The sequence below is a fragment of the Phyllostomus hastatus genome, unplaced genomic scaffold, assembly GCF_019186645.2.
Source record: "Phyllostomus hastatus isolate PE091 unplaced genomic scaffold, TTU_PhHast_1.1 phas_contig_80, whole genome shotgun sequence".
In the NCBI taxonomy this organism is placed as follows: Eukaryota; Metazoa; Chordata; class Mammalia; order Chiroptera; family Phyllostomidae; genus Phyllostomus; species Phyllostomus hastatus.
The window spans coordinates 49,245,226-49,267,253 of record NW_025333960.1 but is presented as its reverse complement, the minus strand read 5'-3'; the positions used below and the strand labels follow the sequence as shown (position 1 = coordinate 49,267,253).

Here is a 22,028-nt window from a genome sequence, read left to right as displayed (position 1 = left end):
AGATGCAGATTTCAAATCACTGGTGATCAGGAAGCTCAGAGAACTCACTGAGTACAGCAACAACGTAAAGGAAGAAATGAAGGTTACACTATGTGCAATAAAGAAAAATCCACAGGGAACCAACAGTGAAGGGAAGGAAAGAAGCCAGGATTCAAATCAATGATTTGGAACATATGGAAGAAATCAACATTCAACCAGAACAGAAAGAAGAAACAAGAATTCAAAAATGAGAAGAGGCTTAGAAACCTCTGGGACAACTCCAGATGTGCCAACCTCCAAATTATAGGGGTGCCAGGAAGAGAAGAGGAAGAACAATATATTGAAAAGTTGTTTGAAAAAATAATGAAAGAAAACTTCCCTAATTTGGTGAAGGAAATAGACATATAAGTCCAGGAAGCACAGAGAGTCCCAAACAAGTTGGACCCACAGAGGACCACACCAAGACAAATCATAATTAAAATGCCAAAGGTTTAACATAAAGAGAGAATCTTAAAAGCAGCAAGAGAAAAGCAGAGAGTTACCTACAAAGGAGTTCCCATAAGAATATCAGCTGATTTCTCAAAAGAAACCTTACAGGCAAGAAGGGTCTGGCAAGAAGTATTCAAAGTCATGAAAGGCAAGGACCTATAACCTAGATTACTCTATCCAGCAAAGCTATTGTTTAGAATGGAAGGGCAGATAAATTGCTTCCCACACAAGGTAAAGCTAAAAGAGTTCATCATTACCAAGCCACTTTTACATGAAATGTTAAAGGGATTTATTTAAGAAAAAAAAAAAAAAAAAAAAAAGACCAAGCCCTGGCTGGCATAGTTCCGTGGACTGAGTGCGGGCTGCAAACCAAAGTGTCGCAGGTTTGATTCCCAGTCAGGCCACATACCTGGGTTGTAGGCCACAGCCCCCAGCGACCGCACATTGATGTTTCTCTCTCTCTTTCTCCCTCCCTTCCCTCTCCAAAAATAAATAAATAAAATCTTAAAAAAAAGACCAAAAACACGAACATTAAAAAGGCAACAAATTCACAACTATCAACAACTGAATCTTAAAAAAAACACACACACAAAAAAACCCACAACAACAACAATAACAAACACTAAACTGAACAACCAGAACAGGAACAGAATCATAGGTATGGAGGTCATTTGGAGAGTTATCAGCTGGGAGCAGGAAGGGAGAGAAGGGAGGAATGGTATAGGAATTAAGAAGCATAACTCGTAGGGGGATGTCAAGAATAGCACAGGAAAGGGAGAGGCTAAAGAACTTACACATGTGGCCCATGGACATGAACTAAGGAGGGGGCTGCTGGAGGGAACAGGGGTATTGGTAAAGGGGGGCAAAGAGGGAAAAATTGGGACAACTGCAATAGCATAATCAATAAAATATACTTAAAAAGGAAAAAAATTTAAAAAGTAAAAATGATCATATAATTTTTTAAAGTCTGGCCCTGCTTTGCCCATATCATATGCATTCTAAGGATGAACCCAATTATCATTTTAACCAAAAGTTCATTGCAATGACATATTTAAAAAAAAAAAAAAAAAAAAAGATGGCCTAAACAACAGTGTGGTGATTGCTGGAGGGAGAAGGGTATAAGGGGACTAAATGGTAATGGGAAAAAATACGATGAAGGTTAAATAAAATACCACGGTTAAAGCAGAGAGAGAGACCACAGCGGGGAGAGATAACCACTGAGATAACCAGTCACGAGAACGGTCAGCACGTCAGCCATCCGTCCTCAAGGAGAGATACGAGCGGGTGGCCTTAGGAAGTGTCCGTTTATAACACTGGCCCATAAACACGCACGGCTGCCACCCTCAGCCTCACACATTACTGCCCCTCCAACCACTTCGAAAACATGCTGGATGCTGGAATCTATGTTGACTCCTTTTTGACACTGCCTGTAACAGGGTGTTCACTGAATTTTTAAAGCATGGTGTGCACAAATATTTTAGGGATGACTTTAAAATAAATATGGTAATCCTCCCAAAGGAGCTATTTCCACGTTATCTGTTAGCAACATTCACCCAAAATAAAAACTCTAAAGGGACTGCCTTGGGTATATTTTTGGCAAGCAATACTAAATCCTAAGATTAAGTTTAAAAAAAATAAGTTTATAAAAACCCATCTTGATAGAAAATATCTAATTAATAATCTTTTATAAAACTTCCCAAAATCAAATGAAACAGATCAGAACATAGATGAACATTTTCTTGTAGCTAAGATCTAGAAGCATAAACTGAAAATAACTGTTTCCTTTCAGTTAATTATCGAATTCATTTTAATTTTAAAAACATTGGAATTTGGTTCTTTTTGTCTTCCTACCCTGACTGCAATGGGAATGGCCATTAAAAACCAGAAACTCAGATATTCCTTTCTGTTTTTTGGTTTTTCCTCTTAGATCCTTATCAGAATGAATGAATCCTCATTTAAATATCAGGATGTAAAGACAATCCATTCTGGGAGTGTTTTGTTTCTTAGTGAAAAGAAAAAGAAACTGCTTCCACAGGAACCCTGAGTGCGGCTAAAACGGGGAACTTCCCAGTATGTATCTGCACAGGAGGAAGGGCAGGACAGTGGAAAGGGGAAGCTGGAAGAAGAAGTGGCTCAGGACAGCAAGGCTTCCCCGCCCCAAACTTCCCACACGCACACATGCCCACAGTGCGTGCCTACTCTCCCAGGATGCTGGATTAAAGGAAAAGACATCCTCATAGGATCACCCACAATCCACAAAATCTCAAGAACGGCACAGCCATATTTCATGCAGGATTGTCGATCCAAGCAGGGCATCTCTCCCGCATTTCTTTTATAACATCTAACCTCTTCCGTCAACCCCTTACAACACATTTGTCCTTTAATTCACTAACCATAGGAACTAAAATTTGTGTGTATCTGGTTTTTCAGACTGCAGAGGGGGAAGATACTGTATCTAAAACCTGCTTTTACTAGAACTTTTAGCCCTCAGTCCCCCATTCCTGACCTTTCAGGAAGAAATCTTGCATCCCAATGCCTGCCATCCTTAATGGCTTCACCCCAAAAGGCTGCTGTGGTTGTTGAGAGCAGAAGGAGCTCTCTTGTTTAGACGATCTAAGCATGCCTGTGTCTTTATCTGCTTAAAATAAATGTAAAAACATAGTACTTAAAAAAAAGATTGTCTGGCCAATCAGAGGTGATGGCAGTAATGATGGTCATGAAGTTATTTTATTACGTATGTACTGGTTTAGGCAGTCACACTCGAGTGCACACCCAACTCACTCACACACACGATGATCACTATATGCACATTTCACACAAGCCCTGTTACTATTATCTTTATTAAATGAAAAGGCTTGACACTGAGAAACCTGGACACTGTCACCAGACCCGTGAATGGCAGAACCCATGTCTGCCTTACTCTGAAACTTAAACTCTACCCCTAACACCGTTCTGCTTCCCAAATACTCAGAGCCTTTCTGAAGGGAAAGGAGGTTAAGGTCCTCATTCAAATTCATTCTAGTTAACACCAGTTAACCACCAGTTAACTACTACTATCACTGGTAATCTAAGGCCATTAACACAAACTCACTCCCCCCACCTGGAAGCACTCACCCACACTTGCAAGTGTGAAGTGTCAACTGCAATCCTGAGTATGTCTGTGTGTGTATTATCTTCTGCACAGAGCTATACTGCATTTCGGCGCATGCGTATCCCATGCTTTCTAAGGCAATACAACAATCAGTGACATGGGAAGCCCACGCCAACATCCCTTTCCCCCATCCTGCCACCAACTTGCTCTCCTGCCTCACGACTCTCCCCCATCCTCCACCTTCCTGTGGAGAGGTCTGCACAGGCAGAGTGACAGCCTCACTGCAGGGGCACTATCCTATTAGACCAAGGACATGGCATGTTGGCCAACCAGCAAAGACAGGATATAACCCAGCTAACATAACGACATTTACAATCACCAGCAACAAGTTAGAAACCAGTATGTTCCGCACCCTAGTTAACACACATTTCATATTCTACCTCTGACGCTTCACTCATCTCTGCTGTGTCTCCAGAAAGAACTGTATTCTGCCCTAGTTGTGAAGGTGCAAATATAAACAGTCTAGTTATGCTATGATTTCTGAGTGTGGCTACACATTACCCAGTTTAAGACCTACCAAGAGAGGGGTTAGACTTGTTCTTTGCTGTGTCCCAGTGCCTAATAAACACTTGCTGGCTTCTGAACAGTGACTCATCCTTTGTGTGAGCGTTTAATACACAACACTACTGAGCTCAGTACCTATTAACCTTTTTGTTTTTATTGTTGGAATCCAAACAGTCCATCGCTGGTAAGCCTGACAATGTATGCATACTTTGGTTTATATACACGTACCTATATTTGTTTAAGAATGTATGCCTCTGATTTGTTCCAAACAGAATGCAAAGCAGCTGACTATTACGCTGCATTTAGTCTAAAAGATCAAAGCATCTCTATATAGGACATTCTAAGAAATACAGAACCAGCACTCCCCCCAAAACTGTCCAGGTCATGGAAACACAAAGGCTGAAAAACTGTCACAGAGCAAGGGAGACGAAGAAGACAGATGCACGGTCCTGCCTCTGACATCACAGTAGTTCCACCGGCAACTCTGAAGGCGGCGTGCCGTCGTTCCGATTTCCTCCAGCGGGGGCGCTGCCCTGTACATTTAGATCCTCCATTTGCCTGCTAGGTTGGCAGACTCTTCGAAGTCCTACCCTACACACACTCTGGCCACAGCGTCTTCTCTAAAAGGGGCAGAAACTACAGTTCCTAAGGGCAGCACAGCATCAGAGAACACAGTCTTTACCTGACGATTCAAATGCAACCAGTATTTCAAAAAGACTCACTAGACATTATCCTCTAATTTTCTGTTAACTGTTATACAAAAGGTACTCTCTATTCGAATGACAAATAATTACATCATACTGCAGTCTGAATCATAGTGGACTTGGGGAAGAAACTGGATTATAAATTCAAAAATATGAGAGCAAATTCCATGGTGATGCTTTTGTGCCCTAGAGAGGTTTCATCATTTCACAAGCACACCCAAAACCAAGGCACAAAGCACTATAACCCATCCATTTCACACATGACTCTATAAATGTCATACAGAAACATTCTCACACACAGTACCTGTAATACCAGCATTTATTCATCGTATTAATCATGCTATTCTGGTTTCCATCACACATACGCACAAAAGTACACCGTTTCCTAGGTCATGGTGATCTTGTTTTTTTAAGGGATCATACAAAATGGTAAAAATAATTAAGATGAAAAAAGAAACCATTCAAAAGGCAGAAGCTGAAGATGGCATGAGATTAGACTCTCACGAGAAAAGACGGCTGACGAGGGGAAATTTGTGACAGTTCTCTGGGTGTTCTGTGGTTTTGCAGTTGTCCTCCCTGGACCAGACTCGCGGTCTCAGTCGCAATGCTTCTCATCTGCGACATCACTATGGTGATGCCAGTCTGCCCACTGAATTTTTTAGGTTTACACAAAACCTGGCAAACGAAACACAAGTTTTTAAAAGCTACTTTTCAGCCAAAATGAGCTTTTAAAATCCTAAAATTTGCTAACTACTGGCAGTATCTGGGGAAAAAAAAGTTTTGAGTGTGTAACCGTACTTGGAAGCTGGGTAAAGCAGAAGGAAAGCAACTCTTTAGCCAACAAGAAGCCGAACAGAAGAATTCTTGGGTAAGTGCTTCTTACCTTTGACACTTGTCGAAGCCACCTTAAATACTCCGTGAATGTATCGAAACAAATGTAGTAAGTCTGGCTCTGGGGTCCAGAGGAGCTAAATGCTAAACAGTGCTGGTGCCTTTTCACTTCTTCTACCTATAAACACAAACAGAGACAGACAAACCAAGTCAGAAAGCAGAACCATCTACATGTTTCATTAACCATACCTTAGACCACAGAGCCTGCACAGATTTGTATCTTTCCCTTTACGTACATGTTTCTACCACTTTAACGCATGTAAGATCCTGAGTCTGCCCAACCAAGCTGAGTTACAGGAAAACCAAAACAGGGGAGTGTGATCTCCATTAGATCTCCCCACAACAGCGAGATGCTTCTTCCTGTTTAAAATTGGGACACACTCCCTTTCTTATCGTTCTGAATCCTCATGACAGGATGCCAGGGTTCTTACTTCCTCTTGGGAAGATTTTTACTTAAGATTTTTTACAGTGGGTGGATTTTTACTTATGGAACTTTTGTATTACTCTGAATTACAATCTTCTTTCTAAAGAGCCCTTCAAGCATGTTAAGTCAGTGTTTCAAAATTTAAATTGAAATTAAGATTAACCTAAAATAAAACCCTACTGTGAGAACTTGCAAGTCCTAATAATGCAATGATGTGGTCAAACGAAATTTCCAAGCAAACTTTGGATTTTGGGGGAAGTGAGAGGCAAAGGGTGGGAACCAAGGGTGCAAAGGAACACAAGAAAACTTTTGGGGGTGATACCTTCCTTATTTTTTTTAAAGTTCTTTTTTAAATTTCCATCTGAGAGAGAGGAGGAGATAGAGAAACATTAGTGTGAGAGAGAAACACCAATCGGCCGCCTCCTGCACGTGCCCCAAGGGGGGGCTCAGTCCACGAGCTGGGCATGTGCCCTGACCGGGAATTGAACCAGCGACCTTTCAGTTATGGGACAACATTTCAACCAACTGAGCCACGCTGGCCAGGGCCAATCCCTATCTTGATTATGGTGGTGGTTTAATGGTTGTATATAGCTATTAAATTGCAATCTTGGACCTAATACAGTTAGAAAATGTTATCAAAATGTGCAGTTTGCTGTATGTCAATTACACCTCAATAAAGTTTGATAAAGACGCACACTTGTACACCAATGTGAGTGTGAAGTGGTGTAATAACCATAGAAAACAACCTGAAGTCACTTTGTAAAAGTAAGTGTGCACCTGCCCTACAGCCCAGTTCACTGCACTTCTGAACAGGTGTCCAAGAGCAGGCTCTCTCAAGGAGGCCACCATAGGAGTTTCAGGTTGAACAGCCGTACATTGTGAAGGACTGTCTAGCACTGTGCCTGACGTTCGACTCTCTGGGCCCCTGCTCTGTAAGTGCCAACGGTGCCTCCTTGCAGCGAAAGTACTGGTTTTAACTACACACTCATCTACGTCTCCATTTCCCAGGTGCCCGCAATGACGGCGGAGCGGTGTGGCTCGTTCTGGCAGAGGGGCCACGGGCAGGAAGGGCAAGTGTCCCTTCCTCAGCCAAACACACGTGAGTTGGTTAGCGGCCCTCCGCTTACCTCTTCCCCCGCCTAAGCAGCCGAGGAAGGCCGCACGTTCCAAATGCTGTAATTGGAAGAGAGCAGAGCCTCTGTCGGGCTGGGTCCCTGTGCAGTTATGTGACAAAAGAACGCTCCATCAACCCACAACGGACACGTGGTGTGAGGGAGAAATAACTACTAGGCTGAGTTACTGAGATGTGGGGGGTTGTTGCTACGGCATCATTGAGCTTACATCCGCGGAGAGAGCACGCTGACTGTTCAGTCACTTGATAAAACGCACGCACATAATACCCAATGCCCCTCCGGGCACCGCAATCTAGTTGAGAACTACTGTTCCAGGGAAGCTGTTTGCATACTAGGAGGCAAATCAACATAAGACTCTTTCAGCAGCATTATTTATAATAATGAAAAACTAGAAGCAACCCAAATGTCCATCAACAGGAAAACTACTGAATAAATTATGGGAATTTAGAACATTTACACAGTGGAACGTCATACAGAAATAAAATCCACATTTAGCAAGCCGCATAGACTCTCATTATAAAACATGGTATTGGGTGAAACAATTCGCTCACAGAAGACCACACAAAGTATGATAGCATTTTCATTCAGATCAAAAACAGCAGGACGTGTGTATATGATAAAACTTATTTAAGAAGATGATGGACCCCATTCTAGGACAGCAGATACTGGTGGGGTGGAGGTTGGGGGGGGGGGGCGGCAATGGAACAGGTGTAAAGAGAGCACAGGCAACAACACTGGTGCTGGCCCTGCTGTTTCTCCTGACTGCGTAGCAGGTTAACAGTCATTCAATTCATCAGGCATTATGACTTAGCAAAGAGTAAGTGAAATATTAACTAAATAAGGTATCTAAAAATCTATTTAAATTCCAAAGAACAAATTAAATCTAACACCATAATTGTACCATGAATAAAAACCTCTCTCTTACACAAATACTTTTTAACAATTAAATGTTAAGAGAGCTTTACTTAACTTCGTGTTTGGAATTCCACCACGGAAAATGTAAACAAACGATCGAGTTCATGTGATGTGCCAGATCTGATTATCACAGCAAGTATGTCTAGGTTATGAGGAATTTATCTAACACCTCATTACGAGCTCTTCTTTATACACATTTTAAAAATTACATTAAAAAACTCTTCCATTTACTCTAGGTTTTCCCTTTAAGCATACAATCGAATGAAAGAAGGAACAGGCAAACATGAATGGAAACTCAGATTGCAAAGAGCGAATTATTTTTCCTAACTTGTTCAACTGGTTTTTAGCAGACTTAATTTTTCAACACACTCAATTATTTTCAAAGACGTAATGCAAAACAGGTTTTACAAGGTCTGTCTGTGAGAAAAGAAGGCTATTAACTTTCCATTCACTTGGTGGTAGAAGGGCATCCAATAACAGGCCTGGGAAACAGGACAAGGCTCCGGCTCTGAATGAAAATGTTAATTACAACGGGATCTTCTGACCTTATCTGAGCATTTCACCGCTCTCCAGCCTCTGCTTCTCTGAACATAAAAATCTTCACGCCACCCTCTTCACATGTCAACAGATCTTTCACCCTTCAAAAACTGCCACCTCCTTCACCAGAAACTTTCAGCCCCCCCACAAAATGCAGCATTCCTTCCACTGCTCTTCCATGCTACTGTTCTGTGCCTCCCTGAGAGTAGACACTGCTATGCCCGTCCTTCATCGCTGGAGAGTCAATTATAAGCTATTCAAAGGCAGGAACAGTGACTCGCCCGCCCTGGTATTTCTGGGACGCCAAGCAAAGTGTCTTCCCTGCAGAGGATATTTAATAAATAGTTACGTTAAATCTGCCTTTGCAAATCCTTGGCACCACAGAGCGAAGAAAGGGACCGTTGACTTAGCAGGGCATCCAACATTAAATACTCGTTTTTAATGATGAGCTACGGGAGTAATGCCATTGACTCTAAATTTTCAGTAATCTATCCAAAGGACAAAATCTTCAGTAACAAAATATCACTAATTCTTCAATGTTCAGACAAAAGTTAAGCAGCAGCGGTTTCAAACTGGATGACTGAAATACATCTAAACATACCTTGCAGCCTGGCCACAATTTATTTTTAAAAGTGATCAAGTATTAGTCTTCTTAGAACTGAAATGTGTCCTGGCTGGCGTAGCTCAGTGGATTGAGCTCGGGCTGCGAACCAAAGTGTCGCAGGTTCGATTCCCAGTCAGGGCACATGCCTGGGTTGCAGGCCATAACCCCCAGCAACCGCACATTGATGTTTCTCCCTCTCTCTCTCTCCCTTCCCTCTCTAAATAAATAAATTAATTAATTAAAAAAAAAAAAGAACTGAAATGTGTAAGGCTGAGGGAAATAAAAACCGACACGGGCTATTTACTCACGAGAAAAAACTAGTTTAAAATTATGAATGAAGAATGAACTCGCTAAATGGCAGGGAACAACATACCATTTCTTACTGCCCACATCTGGTCTTACCTGCTTGATTTCTAATCCCTGGAACGAGCAAATCAAATTTTACCAACCAAAGAAAGTTCACTTTAACAAAAGACTGTTTCTTACTTTTCCTCTGCTTATACTCTCCATATTTTGCCCCCTTTCCCCATGCTCAATGATGGCGGGGGGGTGGGGGGGGAGAATAGTTAAAAAAAAAAAAGATTTCTTTAATATGCCCCCAATTTCCAAAAATCCATTTCTCCATCCAAATTTACCATTCCATTTACTAACAAATTATCATATCACTTAAAAATCAGGAAATACAAAGAACTATAGTAATGACACCCCTACCAATGTTTGGCATTTATAAATAGATCTGGCAAAAACATTTTCTTAAGCAATCTAGTTCTTTTTATTTTACAAGTGATTGGAATAAAACAGTTAACATGCTCAAAGAAATGCAGCTGGAAAATGTCAGAAATATCTATCAGCTGCAGCACAGGTTTTCTCCAAAACGAGTAACACTTCAGGTCCAACAATTATGATCAGCTATAGTGATGAACTAACAAGGCTATCCCCACCAGTCCCTAAATACAAATACAGAGTTACGGCAAGATGAGGTCAAAGATTCAAGCTGGAGGGTCAAACCCTCAATGAGCATGCTTGCTTGGGATGACCATAAAGTCACGGACACACACTACAAAACACCTGCTCAAGACATCAGAAGGTGTCTCCTCGTGAGGAACGACATCGTCTCCAGCCCAGACCGCAGCACTGGAATTCCAGTTGCTCTACCTTCGGTCCTGTAGCTGAGACGCATTACCACTGAGGCGAGGACCACCACGGCCTCACGTGGGCCAACAGGTATTGTTATTATCCGCCGCTCCACCATCCAACAAGGTCCACTGGTGGAATCAGCAGGGACTGAGTAAGACCTTCAGAGGAGCCCAAAACCATCCACCCATGATTACAGACATGGCTCAAAGGAAGCCCCCTGGTGACACTGGGAGGCCCGCAGGTAGCTTGTTCGTTTTAAACTCACTTTTCCACCAATGAGGGGCAGAACGTGCATCTTCCCGGTCAGGCTGTCTTTCACGGAGGACACTATCAGGCAGGTCCCACACAGAATGACTTGGCGTCTGGCCCATCGGTTCACCGGCAACTGCATTTTGCCTTTCCGGACACTGTACATTCCCGAGAGCTGAATCCGTTCGGAGCTACCGGTGCTGTGAGGTTGTCCTGGGACAGATGCAAGCAAACGTGTTAGTCTTAGAGAAACAAGCCTTTTTCTACGCATCAGCATACCAGATAAATGACTCGGACAACAGGGAGTAATTAGAGAGAAACAATCTAATTTGTAATTGAGAGAACCTGGAACAGGAAATAATGCCATTATGGCTAGAACTACCACATCTCCACACGCGTGTTGTAACATTAGGTGAAGAAGAGCTTTTTCCTTCAAAACCTGGGAAAGACTATTTTTAGCTCCTCTGTTGTAACCCAGGTTTTATTTTCTTCCATATCCTTCACAATTTAATTTTACCTTTAAAAAAGAGACAACTACAGATTTTTATGAATGGCGAGGGTTAAAACATTACAGGCTGAGACAGCAAAATGACATTCAAGATCTAGCACTCACTGACACTGACCAGTGTGAATGCCATTAGCTGCTGGTGTTCTTCCTCCTACAGATATTTGATGCACGCAGGGTGTGGCAGGAGCAGTTTACAGTTGTGAGTACGCAAAACACTGAGTTTATTCTTGTATTGTTATTATTTATGATTGTATTATTTCCCATCTGAACAACCCACCCTGCATTTTTGGCTCCCCACCCCCCCCGGCCCTGCATTTACTATTAAGGAGACAGTTAAAAACATGAATGACTTCTCTGCCAAGGAAACACTGCTCTACAACCATAAGCTGCGGTGTGCTGTGGTGCTCGGGACGCGTGGCGGGAACAGAGAGACAGAGAGAGGTCCACGGGGGCTCACAGGCCAACAGAGCGCCGAGAAAGATCTGAAGAGGCTGCATTTCCCGGCTGAAAATGAGTTTGGCAGAGTAACACGAGACAAGGCCTGCGAACTGAAGAGGAGAGCTACTGTGATTGCCGTATGATGAAATTATGTCAACACGGAGAAAAATACTTTCCAGTCCTGGACTGTGAACACATAGCACCAGGGAGTCCTGAAGCCCATGCTCAGAAATAAACGAGGGGTGCGTGCCTGCAAACAGGACCCAAGCCAGAAATGTTACATTGATGTGGGGGTTTGCCTAGTTGCCAAGGGCTAACAGAAGAAACAGGTTTGAAAGAAATTATGTTCCTATGAATATTAAAATTAACATAAATACCAAGCATTTTGGGTAAATGTCTAATAGCTACTGGAGAAAGAAACAGGAAGAACGGCAGCACCAAAAATAGATCCCAAGAAGATCCAGAGAGTGAACCCTCCCCACACGGTACCTCTGGGCAGAAATGCTAACAAGTAACAAAACCAGCAGGCTTGGATGTAGCTGCTTCTTTCTCCCTGTACATCAGAAATTCTTATATAACGAGTACTGCACACCACATACTTTTGCTGGGGCTGGGTCAGAATGAAGTGTGACTGAGCCGCCTCCTTGAACCTGGCACCCAGCAACAACCGACCACACAGCTAGCACTCCAGGGGACCTGGGGGCACCACCAAACGCCAATGCTCCCTTCCACAAAGCAGCAGGAAGCCCAGGAGACTTCAAAATAAATGCGACTCGCCCAAGGCTGCCAGTGAAGGCCAGACCACAGTCCCTGACTTGTCCCATTTACAGCCGGAGAGGAAGCTAGCTGCCCGGGCTCCCAGTCTAAGAACTCCTTTCTGCACGACAGAGGCTTTTCCTGCAGGGACGAAGGGGGAGAGAAGAGACTCCGAGGAAAAATGGAAGTAACAGCAAGACCAAAGACAATGGACAATGGGCACTCAGATTGCCAAAATCCGATTTCCATGGCTAACGTTCTATAACAAGGGATCTTATTTAAATATGGACACACACACACACACACACACACACACACACACAGACTAATGTATGGAAAAAAAAAAAAAACAAAACACCAGGCATTTTATTCAGCTACCTCAGAGAGCAGCTCCAGGGATACTTGTTTGTTAAACTATCATATTTATTAACCTGTCACACTGTAAGTAATCAGAGACTGAAGCAAAAGACAACAGAGGCACATAAGGAATAGCCCTTCAATTCTGCAACTCCACGAAAATCCTAGAGAAAGCCCGAGAGCAAACCCCCAGATGGAGTGGGCTAAGGTCGGAAGGGATGTACAAAAGTAGAGACACCAGCAGAGGCAGGCTCTTTATAAATGCCACAGTGAGAAAAACTCCCAAGGGGCCTGAATAGTCCTGGAGACTAATGGTAAGATCAGTGTGTCCTTGGAAAGCCCTAAACATCCCAGTCGGAATCAAATAAATCACTCTTGTTTTGTTCTAACTGAATTTCAACATCCTTGCTGTCTGCCGCCTCCCTGGGTGTTCCAAAGCAGACACACCCTTGGCGCTCTGAGGCTCTGTGTGTCCCGGCTGGGATCTGGGGAACACAGGGGTGAATGAGCACTGCGTACCTGGGCAGTCGCCCAGGTGCACCCTCCTGCATGGCAGGCTTCCTTATTCCACGACATGAGGAGTGTCCTGAGCTCTCCCGGCCAATTCTCAAACTTCTCAACTCAGAGGAATTCCAACTGTCCTCGACTCGAATAAATACTGACAACACCAAAGTGACCGCGGCCTGCCACTGTCAAAGTCAGTTCAGTGGTTGTAACTTTCACTTTTGCAATGTCACTCTGATTCCCTACAGGCTTGAGACATCTCTGACATGATCCAGGAGGAAAGACAGACAACAAACGCAAGTATTTCAAACTTGAGATAGAGAGCTGGCCGCAACAGAAGGTGATTTAAAACATGCGCTTTTCTTTCTTACTCGGTTGGCATGTGGTAATTTGATAAGGGCGGACATACATACACCCATAAAACCACTGCTGGAAAACAAGCTCACTGATCATTGTAACAATTTCCTTGTGCCCACGGTGACCACTCCCTCCACCCCACCTGGGGCCTCCCACGCTCCAGCAACTGCTGATCTGCTTTTTGCCACTTTTTGACCACATTGCTCAGTGTGCCAGGAGTCCCTTCTTTTTTATTGCTAAGCAGTATTCCACTGTATGAATATACCTGTTTATCTAGCTGTGGGTGGATGTTTGGATTGTTTCCTTTTTATTTTTTGCCCATTTCAACCCAGAACATTGGTGTACGAGTTCTTACGTGAGCATATACTTTTATTTCTCTTGGGTCAACACGCAGAACAGGAAGGGCTGGGTTGCACCATTCTACATCCCCATCACCACGTCAGGAGAGTTCCAGCTGTTCTTCTCACTCCTTGTCTATACTTCTGGCTGTTCCAGAGCACACCTGGCGGGATCTCTTTACAGATTTAACCTGCCTTTCCCTAATGACGGAAACGCTTTGTCCCCTGTATTAACACTCCACTGATCACAGTTGGGTGGGTCACTTTTGTGATTATTTCTGTTCCACTCATCTATCTGTCTATCTTCAACTAGTATCACACTATCCTGACTACTGAATCTTTATAATCAGTCAGGGTAATGCTGGCCTCACAGACTGAGTTAAAATATTCTTTCCTCTTTACTTTTCTGAAAAGTTTGGGTGAAACTGGTATTATTTCTATCCTAAACATTTGCTAGAATACATCAGTAAAGCCACCTGGACCTGGAGGAGTCTTCTTTTCTGGGTTTGTATGTGTGTGTATGAGAGAGGGAGGAAGAGGGAGGGAGGTTTTAAACTATAATTTCAATTTCTTTACTATAGTTAGGGCTATTCCATGATCTACTTCTTCTTGAGTAAGCTTTGGTAGTTTGACTTTTAAGAAGTTGGTCTATTTCATTTAAATGTCATACAGTTGACATAAACTTGTTTATACTCTTTCCTTACTATCCTTTTATTGTCTGTAGACCCTATAGTGATGTCCCATCTATCACTCCTGAGCTTGGTAATTTGATCCTTCCAACTTTTCTTGGTGAGTCTGGTTGAAGGATTACCAATTTTATTCAACTTCTCAAAGAATCAAGCTTTTGGTTTCATTCTTTATTTTTTTCTGTTCAGGGCTTTGTTTATTTCTGTTATCTTTACTGCTCCTTTTCCTGATCTTTGGATTAATTTACACTTATTTTTTCTTTCTTAAAGTGTACACTGAGGTCACCAATTTGAGGGTTTTCTTTTTTACCACTGCAGGCACTAAAGTGCCATGTAAACCTCCTTCTACGTACTGCTGTAGCTGTATCCCACAAATTCTGCTATCTTGTGGTTGCGGGCTCACTGATCTTCCGTTTTTGCAGTGGACCCGAGTTAGTCTGCAGTGTGGAATCTACTGTTAATTCCACCCAGTGTACTTTTCATCTCTAGAAGTTCAACTGGGGTGCATGTGTGTGACACACATACACTTACACACATGCACACACAGTGAAACACAACTGCAATTACCATTAAATGTCCCTGTCAACTAATCCTATCGCTGGTACCATTTCTGTGTCAGTTTCACTTCACTGAGCCTTCACCTCATTATAGGTCACAGTTTCCTGCCTCTTTGCACACCTGGTGATATTTGTTGGACGCCAGCCATTGTGACTTTTATCTTGTTGAGTGCTGGTTATTTTTATATTTCTATAAATATTATGGCATTTTGTTCTGGGACACAGTGAAGTGAGTTGGAAACAGTTCAGTTCTTAGGAGGTTTGCTTTCTAAGATTGGTCATATAAGACCAGAGCAGCCTGAAGCCTAGAGCTAGTAGTAATATTAGCAAGCAGTCCCCTGCTGAGTGCTCTGACAGCCTGTAAATCATAAGACTTCCCGCTGTGGCCGGTGGGACCGTGAACTGTACCTGGCCCTGAGCGAGCTTCAAAGGTCTGTGCCCTCTGCTCCTTCTCTGTGGTCTGCCTCCCTCCGCTCTGGGCAGTTTCTTGCCCACCCCCCCCCCCCCACGTACTGATTAGGACTCAGCTGCAGGCCCACGAGGACCCCTCGCACACCTCCAGCACCCGTCTCTCTGGGTCACACACACACTGATCAGAACTCAGCTGCAGGCTCATGAGGACCCCTCACACACCTCCAGGACCCGTCTCTCTGGGTCACACACACACTGATCAGAACTCAGCTGCAGGCCCACGAGGACCCCTTGCACACCTCCAGCACCCGTCTCTCCAGGCAGCTCATGTCACCCCAGCACTCTGCTCTGTACACCCAGGACGCTGAGCCTCTGTGGGCTCCTAGGCTCTGCCTGGGCTCCTCCTCTCTGTAGCCAAGGCCTGGAACGCTCTCCCACCCATGGGTTGGTACATTTGTACCAGGCGGGGGGGTCTTTTAATTTGTTTCCTCTCTCTCAAGGAGTGGTGCACTTGCTGTGGGATTTTGTGTCCTCTGCTGCCTGAGGCCCAGTGTCTAAAAGCTGCTTTACATGTTTCATCTGATGCTTAGTAGTTTCGGGTGAGCGAGTATAGGCAGTCCCTGTTCCTCCATCTTGGCTGGAACGAGGTGCCATTATTTTTCATTTAACTCAGTTTCTAATACCTACTCTTCAATTATTTTCTTCCTTCCAAGTGCTGGAGAGGAAGTGCTGAATGTCAACATATTACTATATGTGGAAATTTGGAGAAACCCATAGGACCAGTGGACTGGAAGAGCTAAAGGCCCTTGCCCAGAATTGGCTGCAAACTCCAGTACTGGCAATAGCTCTTCTCTTCTTTTCCAGTTATTGACGCTAGTGAGATACAAGCAGCTTCTAATTTGCTGCCTTAAGTACATTCATTCCTGAAACAATAGGCCTAGAGTTAGCGCTCCACCCTCTTTCAGAGTCAAGGACAGAAGTTCATGGGTCAGTCTCTCTCTGCGCTCAGAGTTCCCTCTTGACTTCCACATTTATAATTATTAATCCAAGTAGTTCAGGCTTCTGAGCAATTCACTTCTGGCTGAGTGTCGGTATACTATCTTTCCAAAAAAAAACAAAACAAAACCATAAATAGAATAATAATGCACAGTTCATATATCTCTGTACCCTGTCACAAATATGAGAACTTCATCCTTAACAGACAGAACTAAGATAACTGCATTGAGTCACTCTGATGGAAAAATCCTGACTGAGAATTTTAAATAAAAGTCTTCTTTGTTGACTCAGGCAGGAATGGGGCAGATTAACAAACGCTTGACACACTGGTTCTAAAAGTGTGGTCCTAGGGCCAGCAGTACCAGAGTCACCTGCAAACTTATCAGAAATGCACATTCTCGGGCCCCGCCCCGGTACTGCTGACTGGCATCTCTGGGGTGCAGCCCAGCCATCTGTTCTAACCAGCCCTGTGTAAACAGGGGGCGGGACCAAAGAACAGAGTTCACCGTGAGGCTCCGACGAACGCCTCCATCTTTTCAAATAACAGCCTAGGATTTTGCTCACTTCTTTTTTCTTCTCTTCTCCTTTCTTCTCTTCTATGACTTAAAGTCTACGCTTAACTATCATTCCACAAGATGAGAGAATTTCAACTTTTGGAGAGGGAAGAAGATTATAGTAAAAAAAATCACTAATTTGGATATACTAACTTAGAATTTTGACCATGAGCTTTTGAAATTGAACTCTACTTCTGTCTCATCTATCGGCAGAAAATATTACTAAATAAATGAATAAACATGATCAGAAGTGTTTATATAAGGGAGGCTGCAGTCTGTTCTGCTACAATGTATTAATACCAGTTAGCTCATATGCAACTGTACAGAGTAGAGCAATGTCAGTATCATATGCATACTGTATTGGTTCACGGGGACTTACTCTAGGCCAGGGGAACCAGACCAATGGGTGTAGAATTGTGATTTTCCAAAACAAAGGGAAAAGCTCACAGTAAAGGCTCTGTCTTGATGCCCTGAAGCCAGCATTTTTGCTCCTCTTTCATTGGGCATTTTAATATGCCCTAGGGCAACTCGACTTCCAGCCACACCACGCTGCCTGCGTAGTCTCTCCAAGCTCTCCCCTGAGACTCCCATGATTATTTTTGTTAGTACTACTTTGGGTATAAAGACGCACAGAGTCAGAGTTCTGCCCTACCCCAACTCCATTTTCTCCTAAACCTTTTCAGAATTTTTAGGAACATATATATATAGTAGCAGAAACACCTGTTTTAACTAGAGGACCACTGGAAAAAAACGCAGAAATAAGAACAAATTTGGTTGCTGCCAATTATGTCTTTGCTAAATATACCTAGTGTCGATCATTGCAGCAGTTTAAAAATAGATCCACAAATTCCTTTAAACTCTTCCCTTCAAAAGGTGGAGTCTGATTCCACACCCCCCCCCGCCCCGCCCTTGCACACACAGAATGTGGCAGACGGGGAGCAGGTGGAACACGGCACACGGCTTCCTCCTTGCTCTCTCTAGGATCACTCCCTCTAGGGATGCCAGCTGCCATGTGACCAGGGCATTCTGGGAACCCTGTGAAAAGGCCAGCGAGGTGAGGAGCCGAAGCTCACTGCAAACGGCCAGCGAGGGGCAGAGAGAGTCCTTTGTCAGCAGCCCTGTGAGCGAGCCGTACATGACGCAGACCCTCCAGCCCTTGTCAAGCCCAGGGAGCCTGGCCCCTAGGACGTCGTGACGGTCCCCAGCCAGAACTGCCCAGCTAGGCCACGCCTGAATTCCTGATTTAAACTATAAGATAACAGACGTGCGGTGTTTTGAGCCACTAAGTGTTGGCACAATAACTAATACAACTTTATTGTGCTGGTCTCACTTAGTTGTCTTCACCAGAACATAGTAAAACGTGAATAACCTACATTTCCCTAACATAATCTGTGAAAGTCTTTACAGGGCTTTCTATAAACTAGTGAAAGTCTACTGTGATCAGAAATAGGCAAAAACAAGAATAAGAACAGCACATTAAGCAATCAAAATTTCCAAAACTTCAGAGAATGAAAACATTCATGATGATAAGGCACCGAAACCCAAGAACATGTGATCGCTACATACATGTTCGTGACAGAATTTACCACGTCCCTGGAGCTGAAAACTGCCAGGACTGAGTGAAAATACTCAGCTCTCACCTCCCCTCTCCCACCTTTTCAGCTTGGGCTGATAAAACTCTAAAGCGTGTTTCTTATTGCATATAAATCCGTAAATCCTTCTCGACTACCTCCAGTGACAGAAAGACTGAACTAAATTACTTTGCCGAGGGAGGTTCCCAGAGCTGGCAGGAGGATTTAAATGCACGCGTAACAAGGTCTGCCGGCCTGCGCACTGACCTGGCACCTGGGAATTCCGTCTCAGAGCTGCAGGCTGGCGGAGCTCACTCGGCAAGGCGTGCTGGCAGGAGCTTTGAAACAGATTTAAGACTAGTTGCTTTTAGCTAATGGAAATGACAGCCAGCTGTGAAATAGATTTGGGGAGGGTTAATTTATGCATCGGATCAAGAAATATGTAGTCAACTGCCCGGTAAATCTTGCTCTTTATTGACAGCTACTCAATTTGATTAGGGTTATTTATATCCCCCGAATTACTGTAGATGCTTATGCCTGAGGAATGCCATTCCCTGAACCTGTCTCTAATCTCTAAATGTTTGAATACATACCACTCGAGCTTATAATTTCCCTTATACTATTCATTAAAACAATACCTGGAAAATGTGAGCTGCCCCCTCCTGCTCTTTCAGATTTTTAAACACAGGGCCAAAGTCATTTAAAAGGGAAAAAAGAATCAACCAAAACAATATATTATGGCTAACAGTTTTAGCAATAAAAAATATTGCTAATGTAACTAATATAAACTACAGTAAAATTAGCCATGAACTTAACAAATCTGAAAAATCACAGTAATGAAGATGATAACCACGACTGGACATCGTGTGTTAATATGTAGCAAACCATAATAAATTATAGTGCTTAAAGAAAACGCTGAATAAAGACCAGTGAAGGCAGAGGGCCTCGGCTTTAGCACGCACCACGATCACCTGCAAGTCTTGCTAGAACCAGACTCAGGGCTCCCCATCCAGAGTTTCTGAGTCGGTAATTCCGGGGGGTCGGGGGGGAAGACGATGGAGATTCTGCTAGGGCTGCAGGTCTGAGGACCACAATTTGAGACCCTCTGAGTTACAGTATTAGATTAACAACGTCTTTTTGATCTGATGGACCATCAACATTTGGTTGATGAACCTTGACCAAAGAAGAAAGTGAATCAAGTTGGGGAGAAGAGGAGAGAGGCAACTGGGAATGAACTTGAACGCAAGCTGGCGCTCACTTTTTTTTTTTCCCTTCCCTTATCTCCTTGTCCTGATGAGGAACTAGATTTATGTCTCAGGCATCTTTCAAGTCCCCCCATTCCATCATCAAAAGACATTCTTAGTTATCTGAATATATGTTAGTCACATCTCTTCTTGGGATGTGTATTTAGAGAAGTTATTTTTTTTTGAATGTGGGTTTCATTATAATTTTGCATTCATGAACACCACAACCCATCCCTGCTTCATGAGCTCCTTCAGCTCAGTTCCAGGAGTGATATATAGTTAGCTGGTGTGGCATCACTTATTAATTTCATATTTAGCAAAAAAAAAAAAAACACACATTTGAAAAATTTCATCCAATCAGCCGTCACTTGTCAGTGCACCGTCTTCACCATCTGTCGCATCCCACAGATGACAGTCTCGTTTCTCCTGTGCGCAACTTCAGACCGTACTTTCAGAGCCTTTCCACATCCTCTTGCGTTTTCTTTCTCATTTGATGAGCGAGTTTTTTCTTGGCTAGAAAAATCACTGAAACGGTTTTACTAACTTTCTGTTGTCGTTTCCATTATAATGGATGGTAGTCTTCTGCAGATCCAAATAGGTCTGTTAAACATCTGCCATATTCAACATTCTTCAACCACCTACAACTTCTAGTTTCTGGCTGGAAACCATCACTCTGGCAGACCTCAGGATTCTCATAACCTGCTTTCCTGGCTGCCTTTATTTTGTGTACTTCTCCACAAAGAACAGTGTCACAAGAGACAAGTGTTAACGTGCAGAACACCAGGGAACAGCTCAATTTCACTGAAATAACGACACTGGCTGCAGGCTTCAGGAGTGACTAAATCTCAGCTCTGACAATGCCTGAGGTCCCACACACCCCTGTGTACTCTAACTGTTCTCAACATAACACACGCGCGCGTGACCTCCTTTAGACAAAAACTGTGACTTGTGTCAGAGAGGATGCCCACCGCTGTGGGTGTGGACATCAGGGTGATGGAGCCTGACAGCTCCCAAGCTCCAGCTGAGACAGGTTTTCACTGTGAGATGCTTTTAGGAGGAGTGTGGTGATGTTCCAGCCGGGTACACACACACACTCCTCAGTAAACGGCAAAATAAAAATTCTAAAGTCAAACATGATTTTTGAATAATCCACACCACTATTTCTCTCTCCTAAGGCACGGTTCAAAAAAAACCAAACAAACGAATACTACATTTCATTTTCCTTTGCTGCGAAGAACACGTCAGCCAAGATGACTTCAGGTTACAATGTCTATACAGTCACTTAGGACACAATCTGATTCAAAACGCTTTTCCACGGCAGTTCTCTCTCTAACACAGGGTCAGTTTACCTTCCTCTTTACAGTACATACTGGTAACGTTTAAATGGGACTTTTACTAAAGAAGAACAAAGATTTTGAGAGTGAAACAATTTCCTAAAAATGTTACTTCTCACTCATCTCTGCCGCATGAGGATCATGATATTCAGTTGACAACCCTCTTCCGTTTGAGGCTGATCCCATCGAAGAGGCCAAGTCTTGATTCAAAACCTCTAACACTGACCTTAAGGACCATCTTCTACAACCGTCACCTCAGAAATGTCTACAACTCACCCGTTCCAAACAGGTGACTGTCCCCCGACTGATGACGAATCTCTAAAAAAACTACAAACACTCCCATCATCAGCCCGTCCCTATGACTGACCCATAGGAAACTTCAGGGCCTTCGTGTTAACCCTCGGGAGCACACACGAAATCCAGTTCCCACTTAAATTATGTTCAATTATTATTTTAAATATGGCCCCATTATTCAAAGATTAAAGGGAAAGGGAGTACAAAAATAACAAAACAACCCTAATCCTACTTTCTTTGTAGTATTGTTCAGAGTGTGGTGAGTTTTTTCCATTTTTTAACTTTAAAACTCACTTATATACCTGTAATCACAACTGCTGTCTATTCTGCTCTCACCTACCTGAGTTATTATCAGGCACATTTTTTCAAATTGTCAGTCTTCAAAGCTTACAGACCTGGAAATACT

At 43.3% G+C, this 22,028-nt stretch overlaps 1 protein-coding gene across 1 annotated transcript in view; it reads right to left on the bottom strand.

Annotated features, from left to right (window-relative positions):
• PHLPP1 (PH domain and leucine rich repeat protein phosphatase 1) overlaps positions 1-22,028 on the bottom strand; it is a 173,416-nt gene that overhangs the window by 76,682 nt on the left and 74,706 nt on the right. Inside the window, exons 2-3 of the mRNA XM_045850144.1 lie at positions 10,734-10,930; positions 5,711-5,836 (exon numbers count right to left, since the gene is read on the bottom strand). Of these exons, the coding sequence (XP_045706100.1) occupies positions 5,711-5,836; positions 10,734-10,930 (323 nt within the window). The remainder of the gene's footprint in view (positions 1-5,710; positions 5,837-10,733; positions 10,931-22,028) is intronic.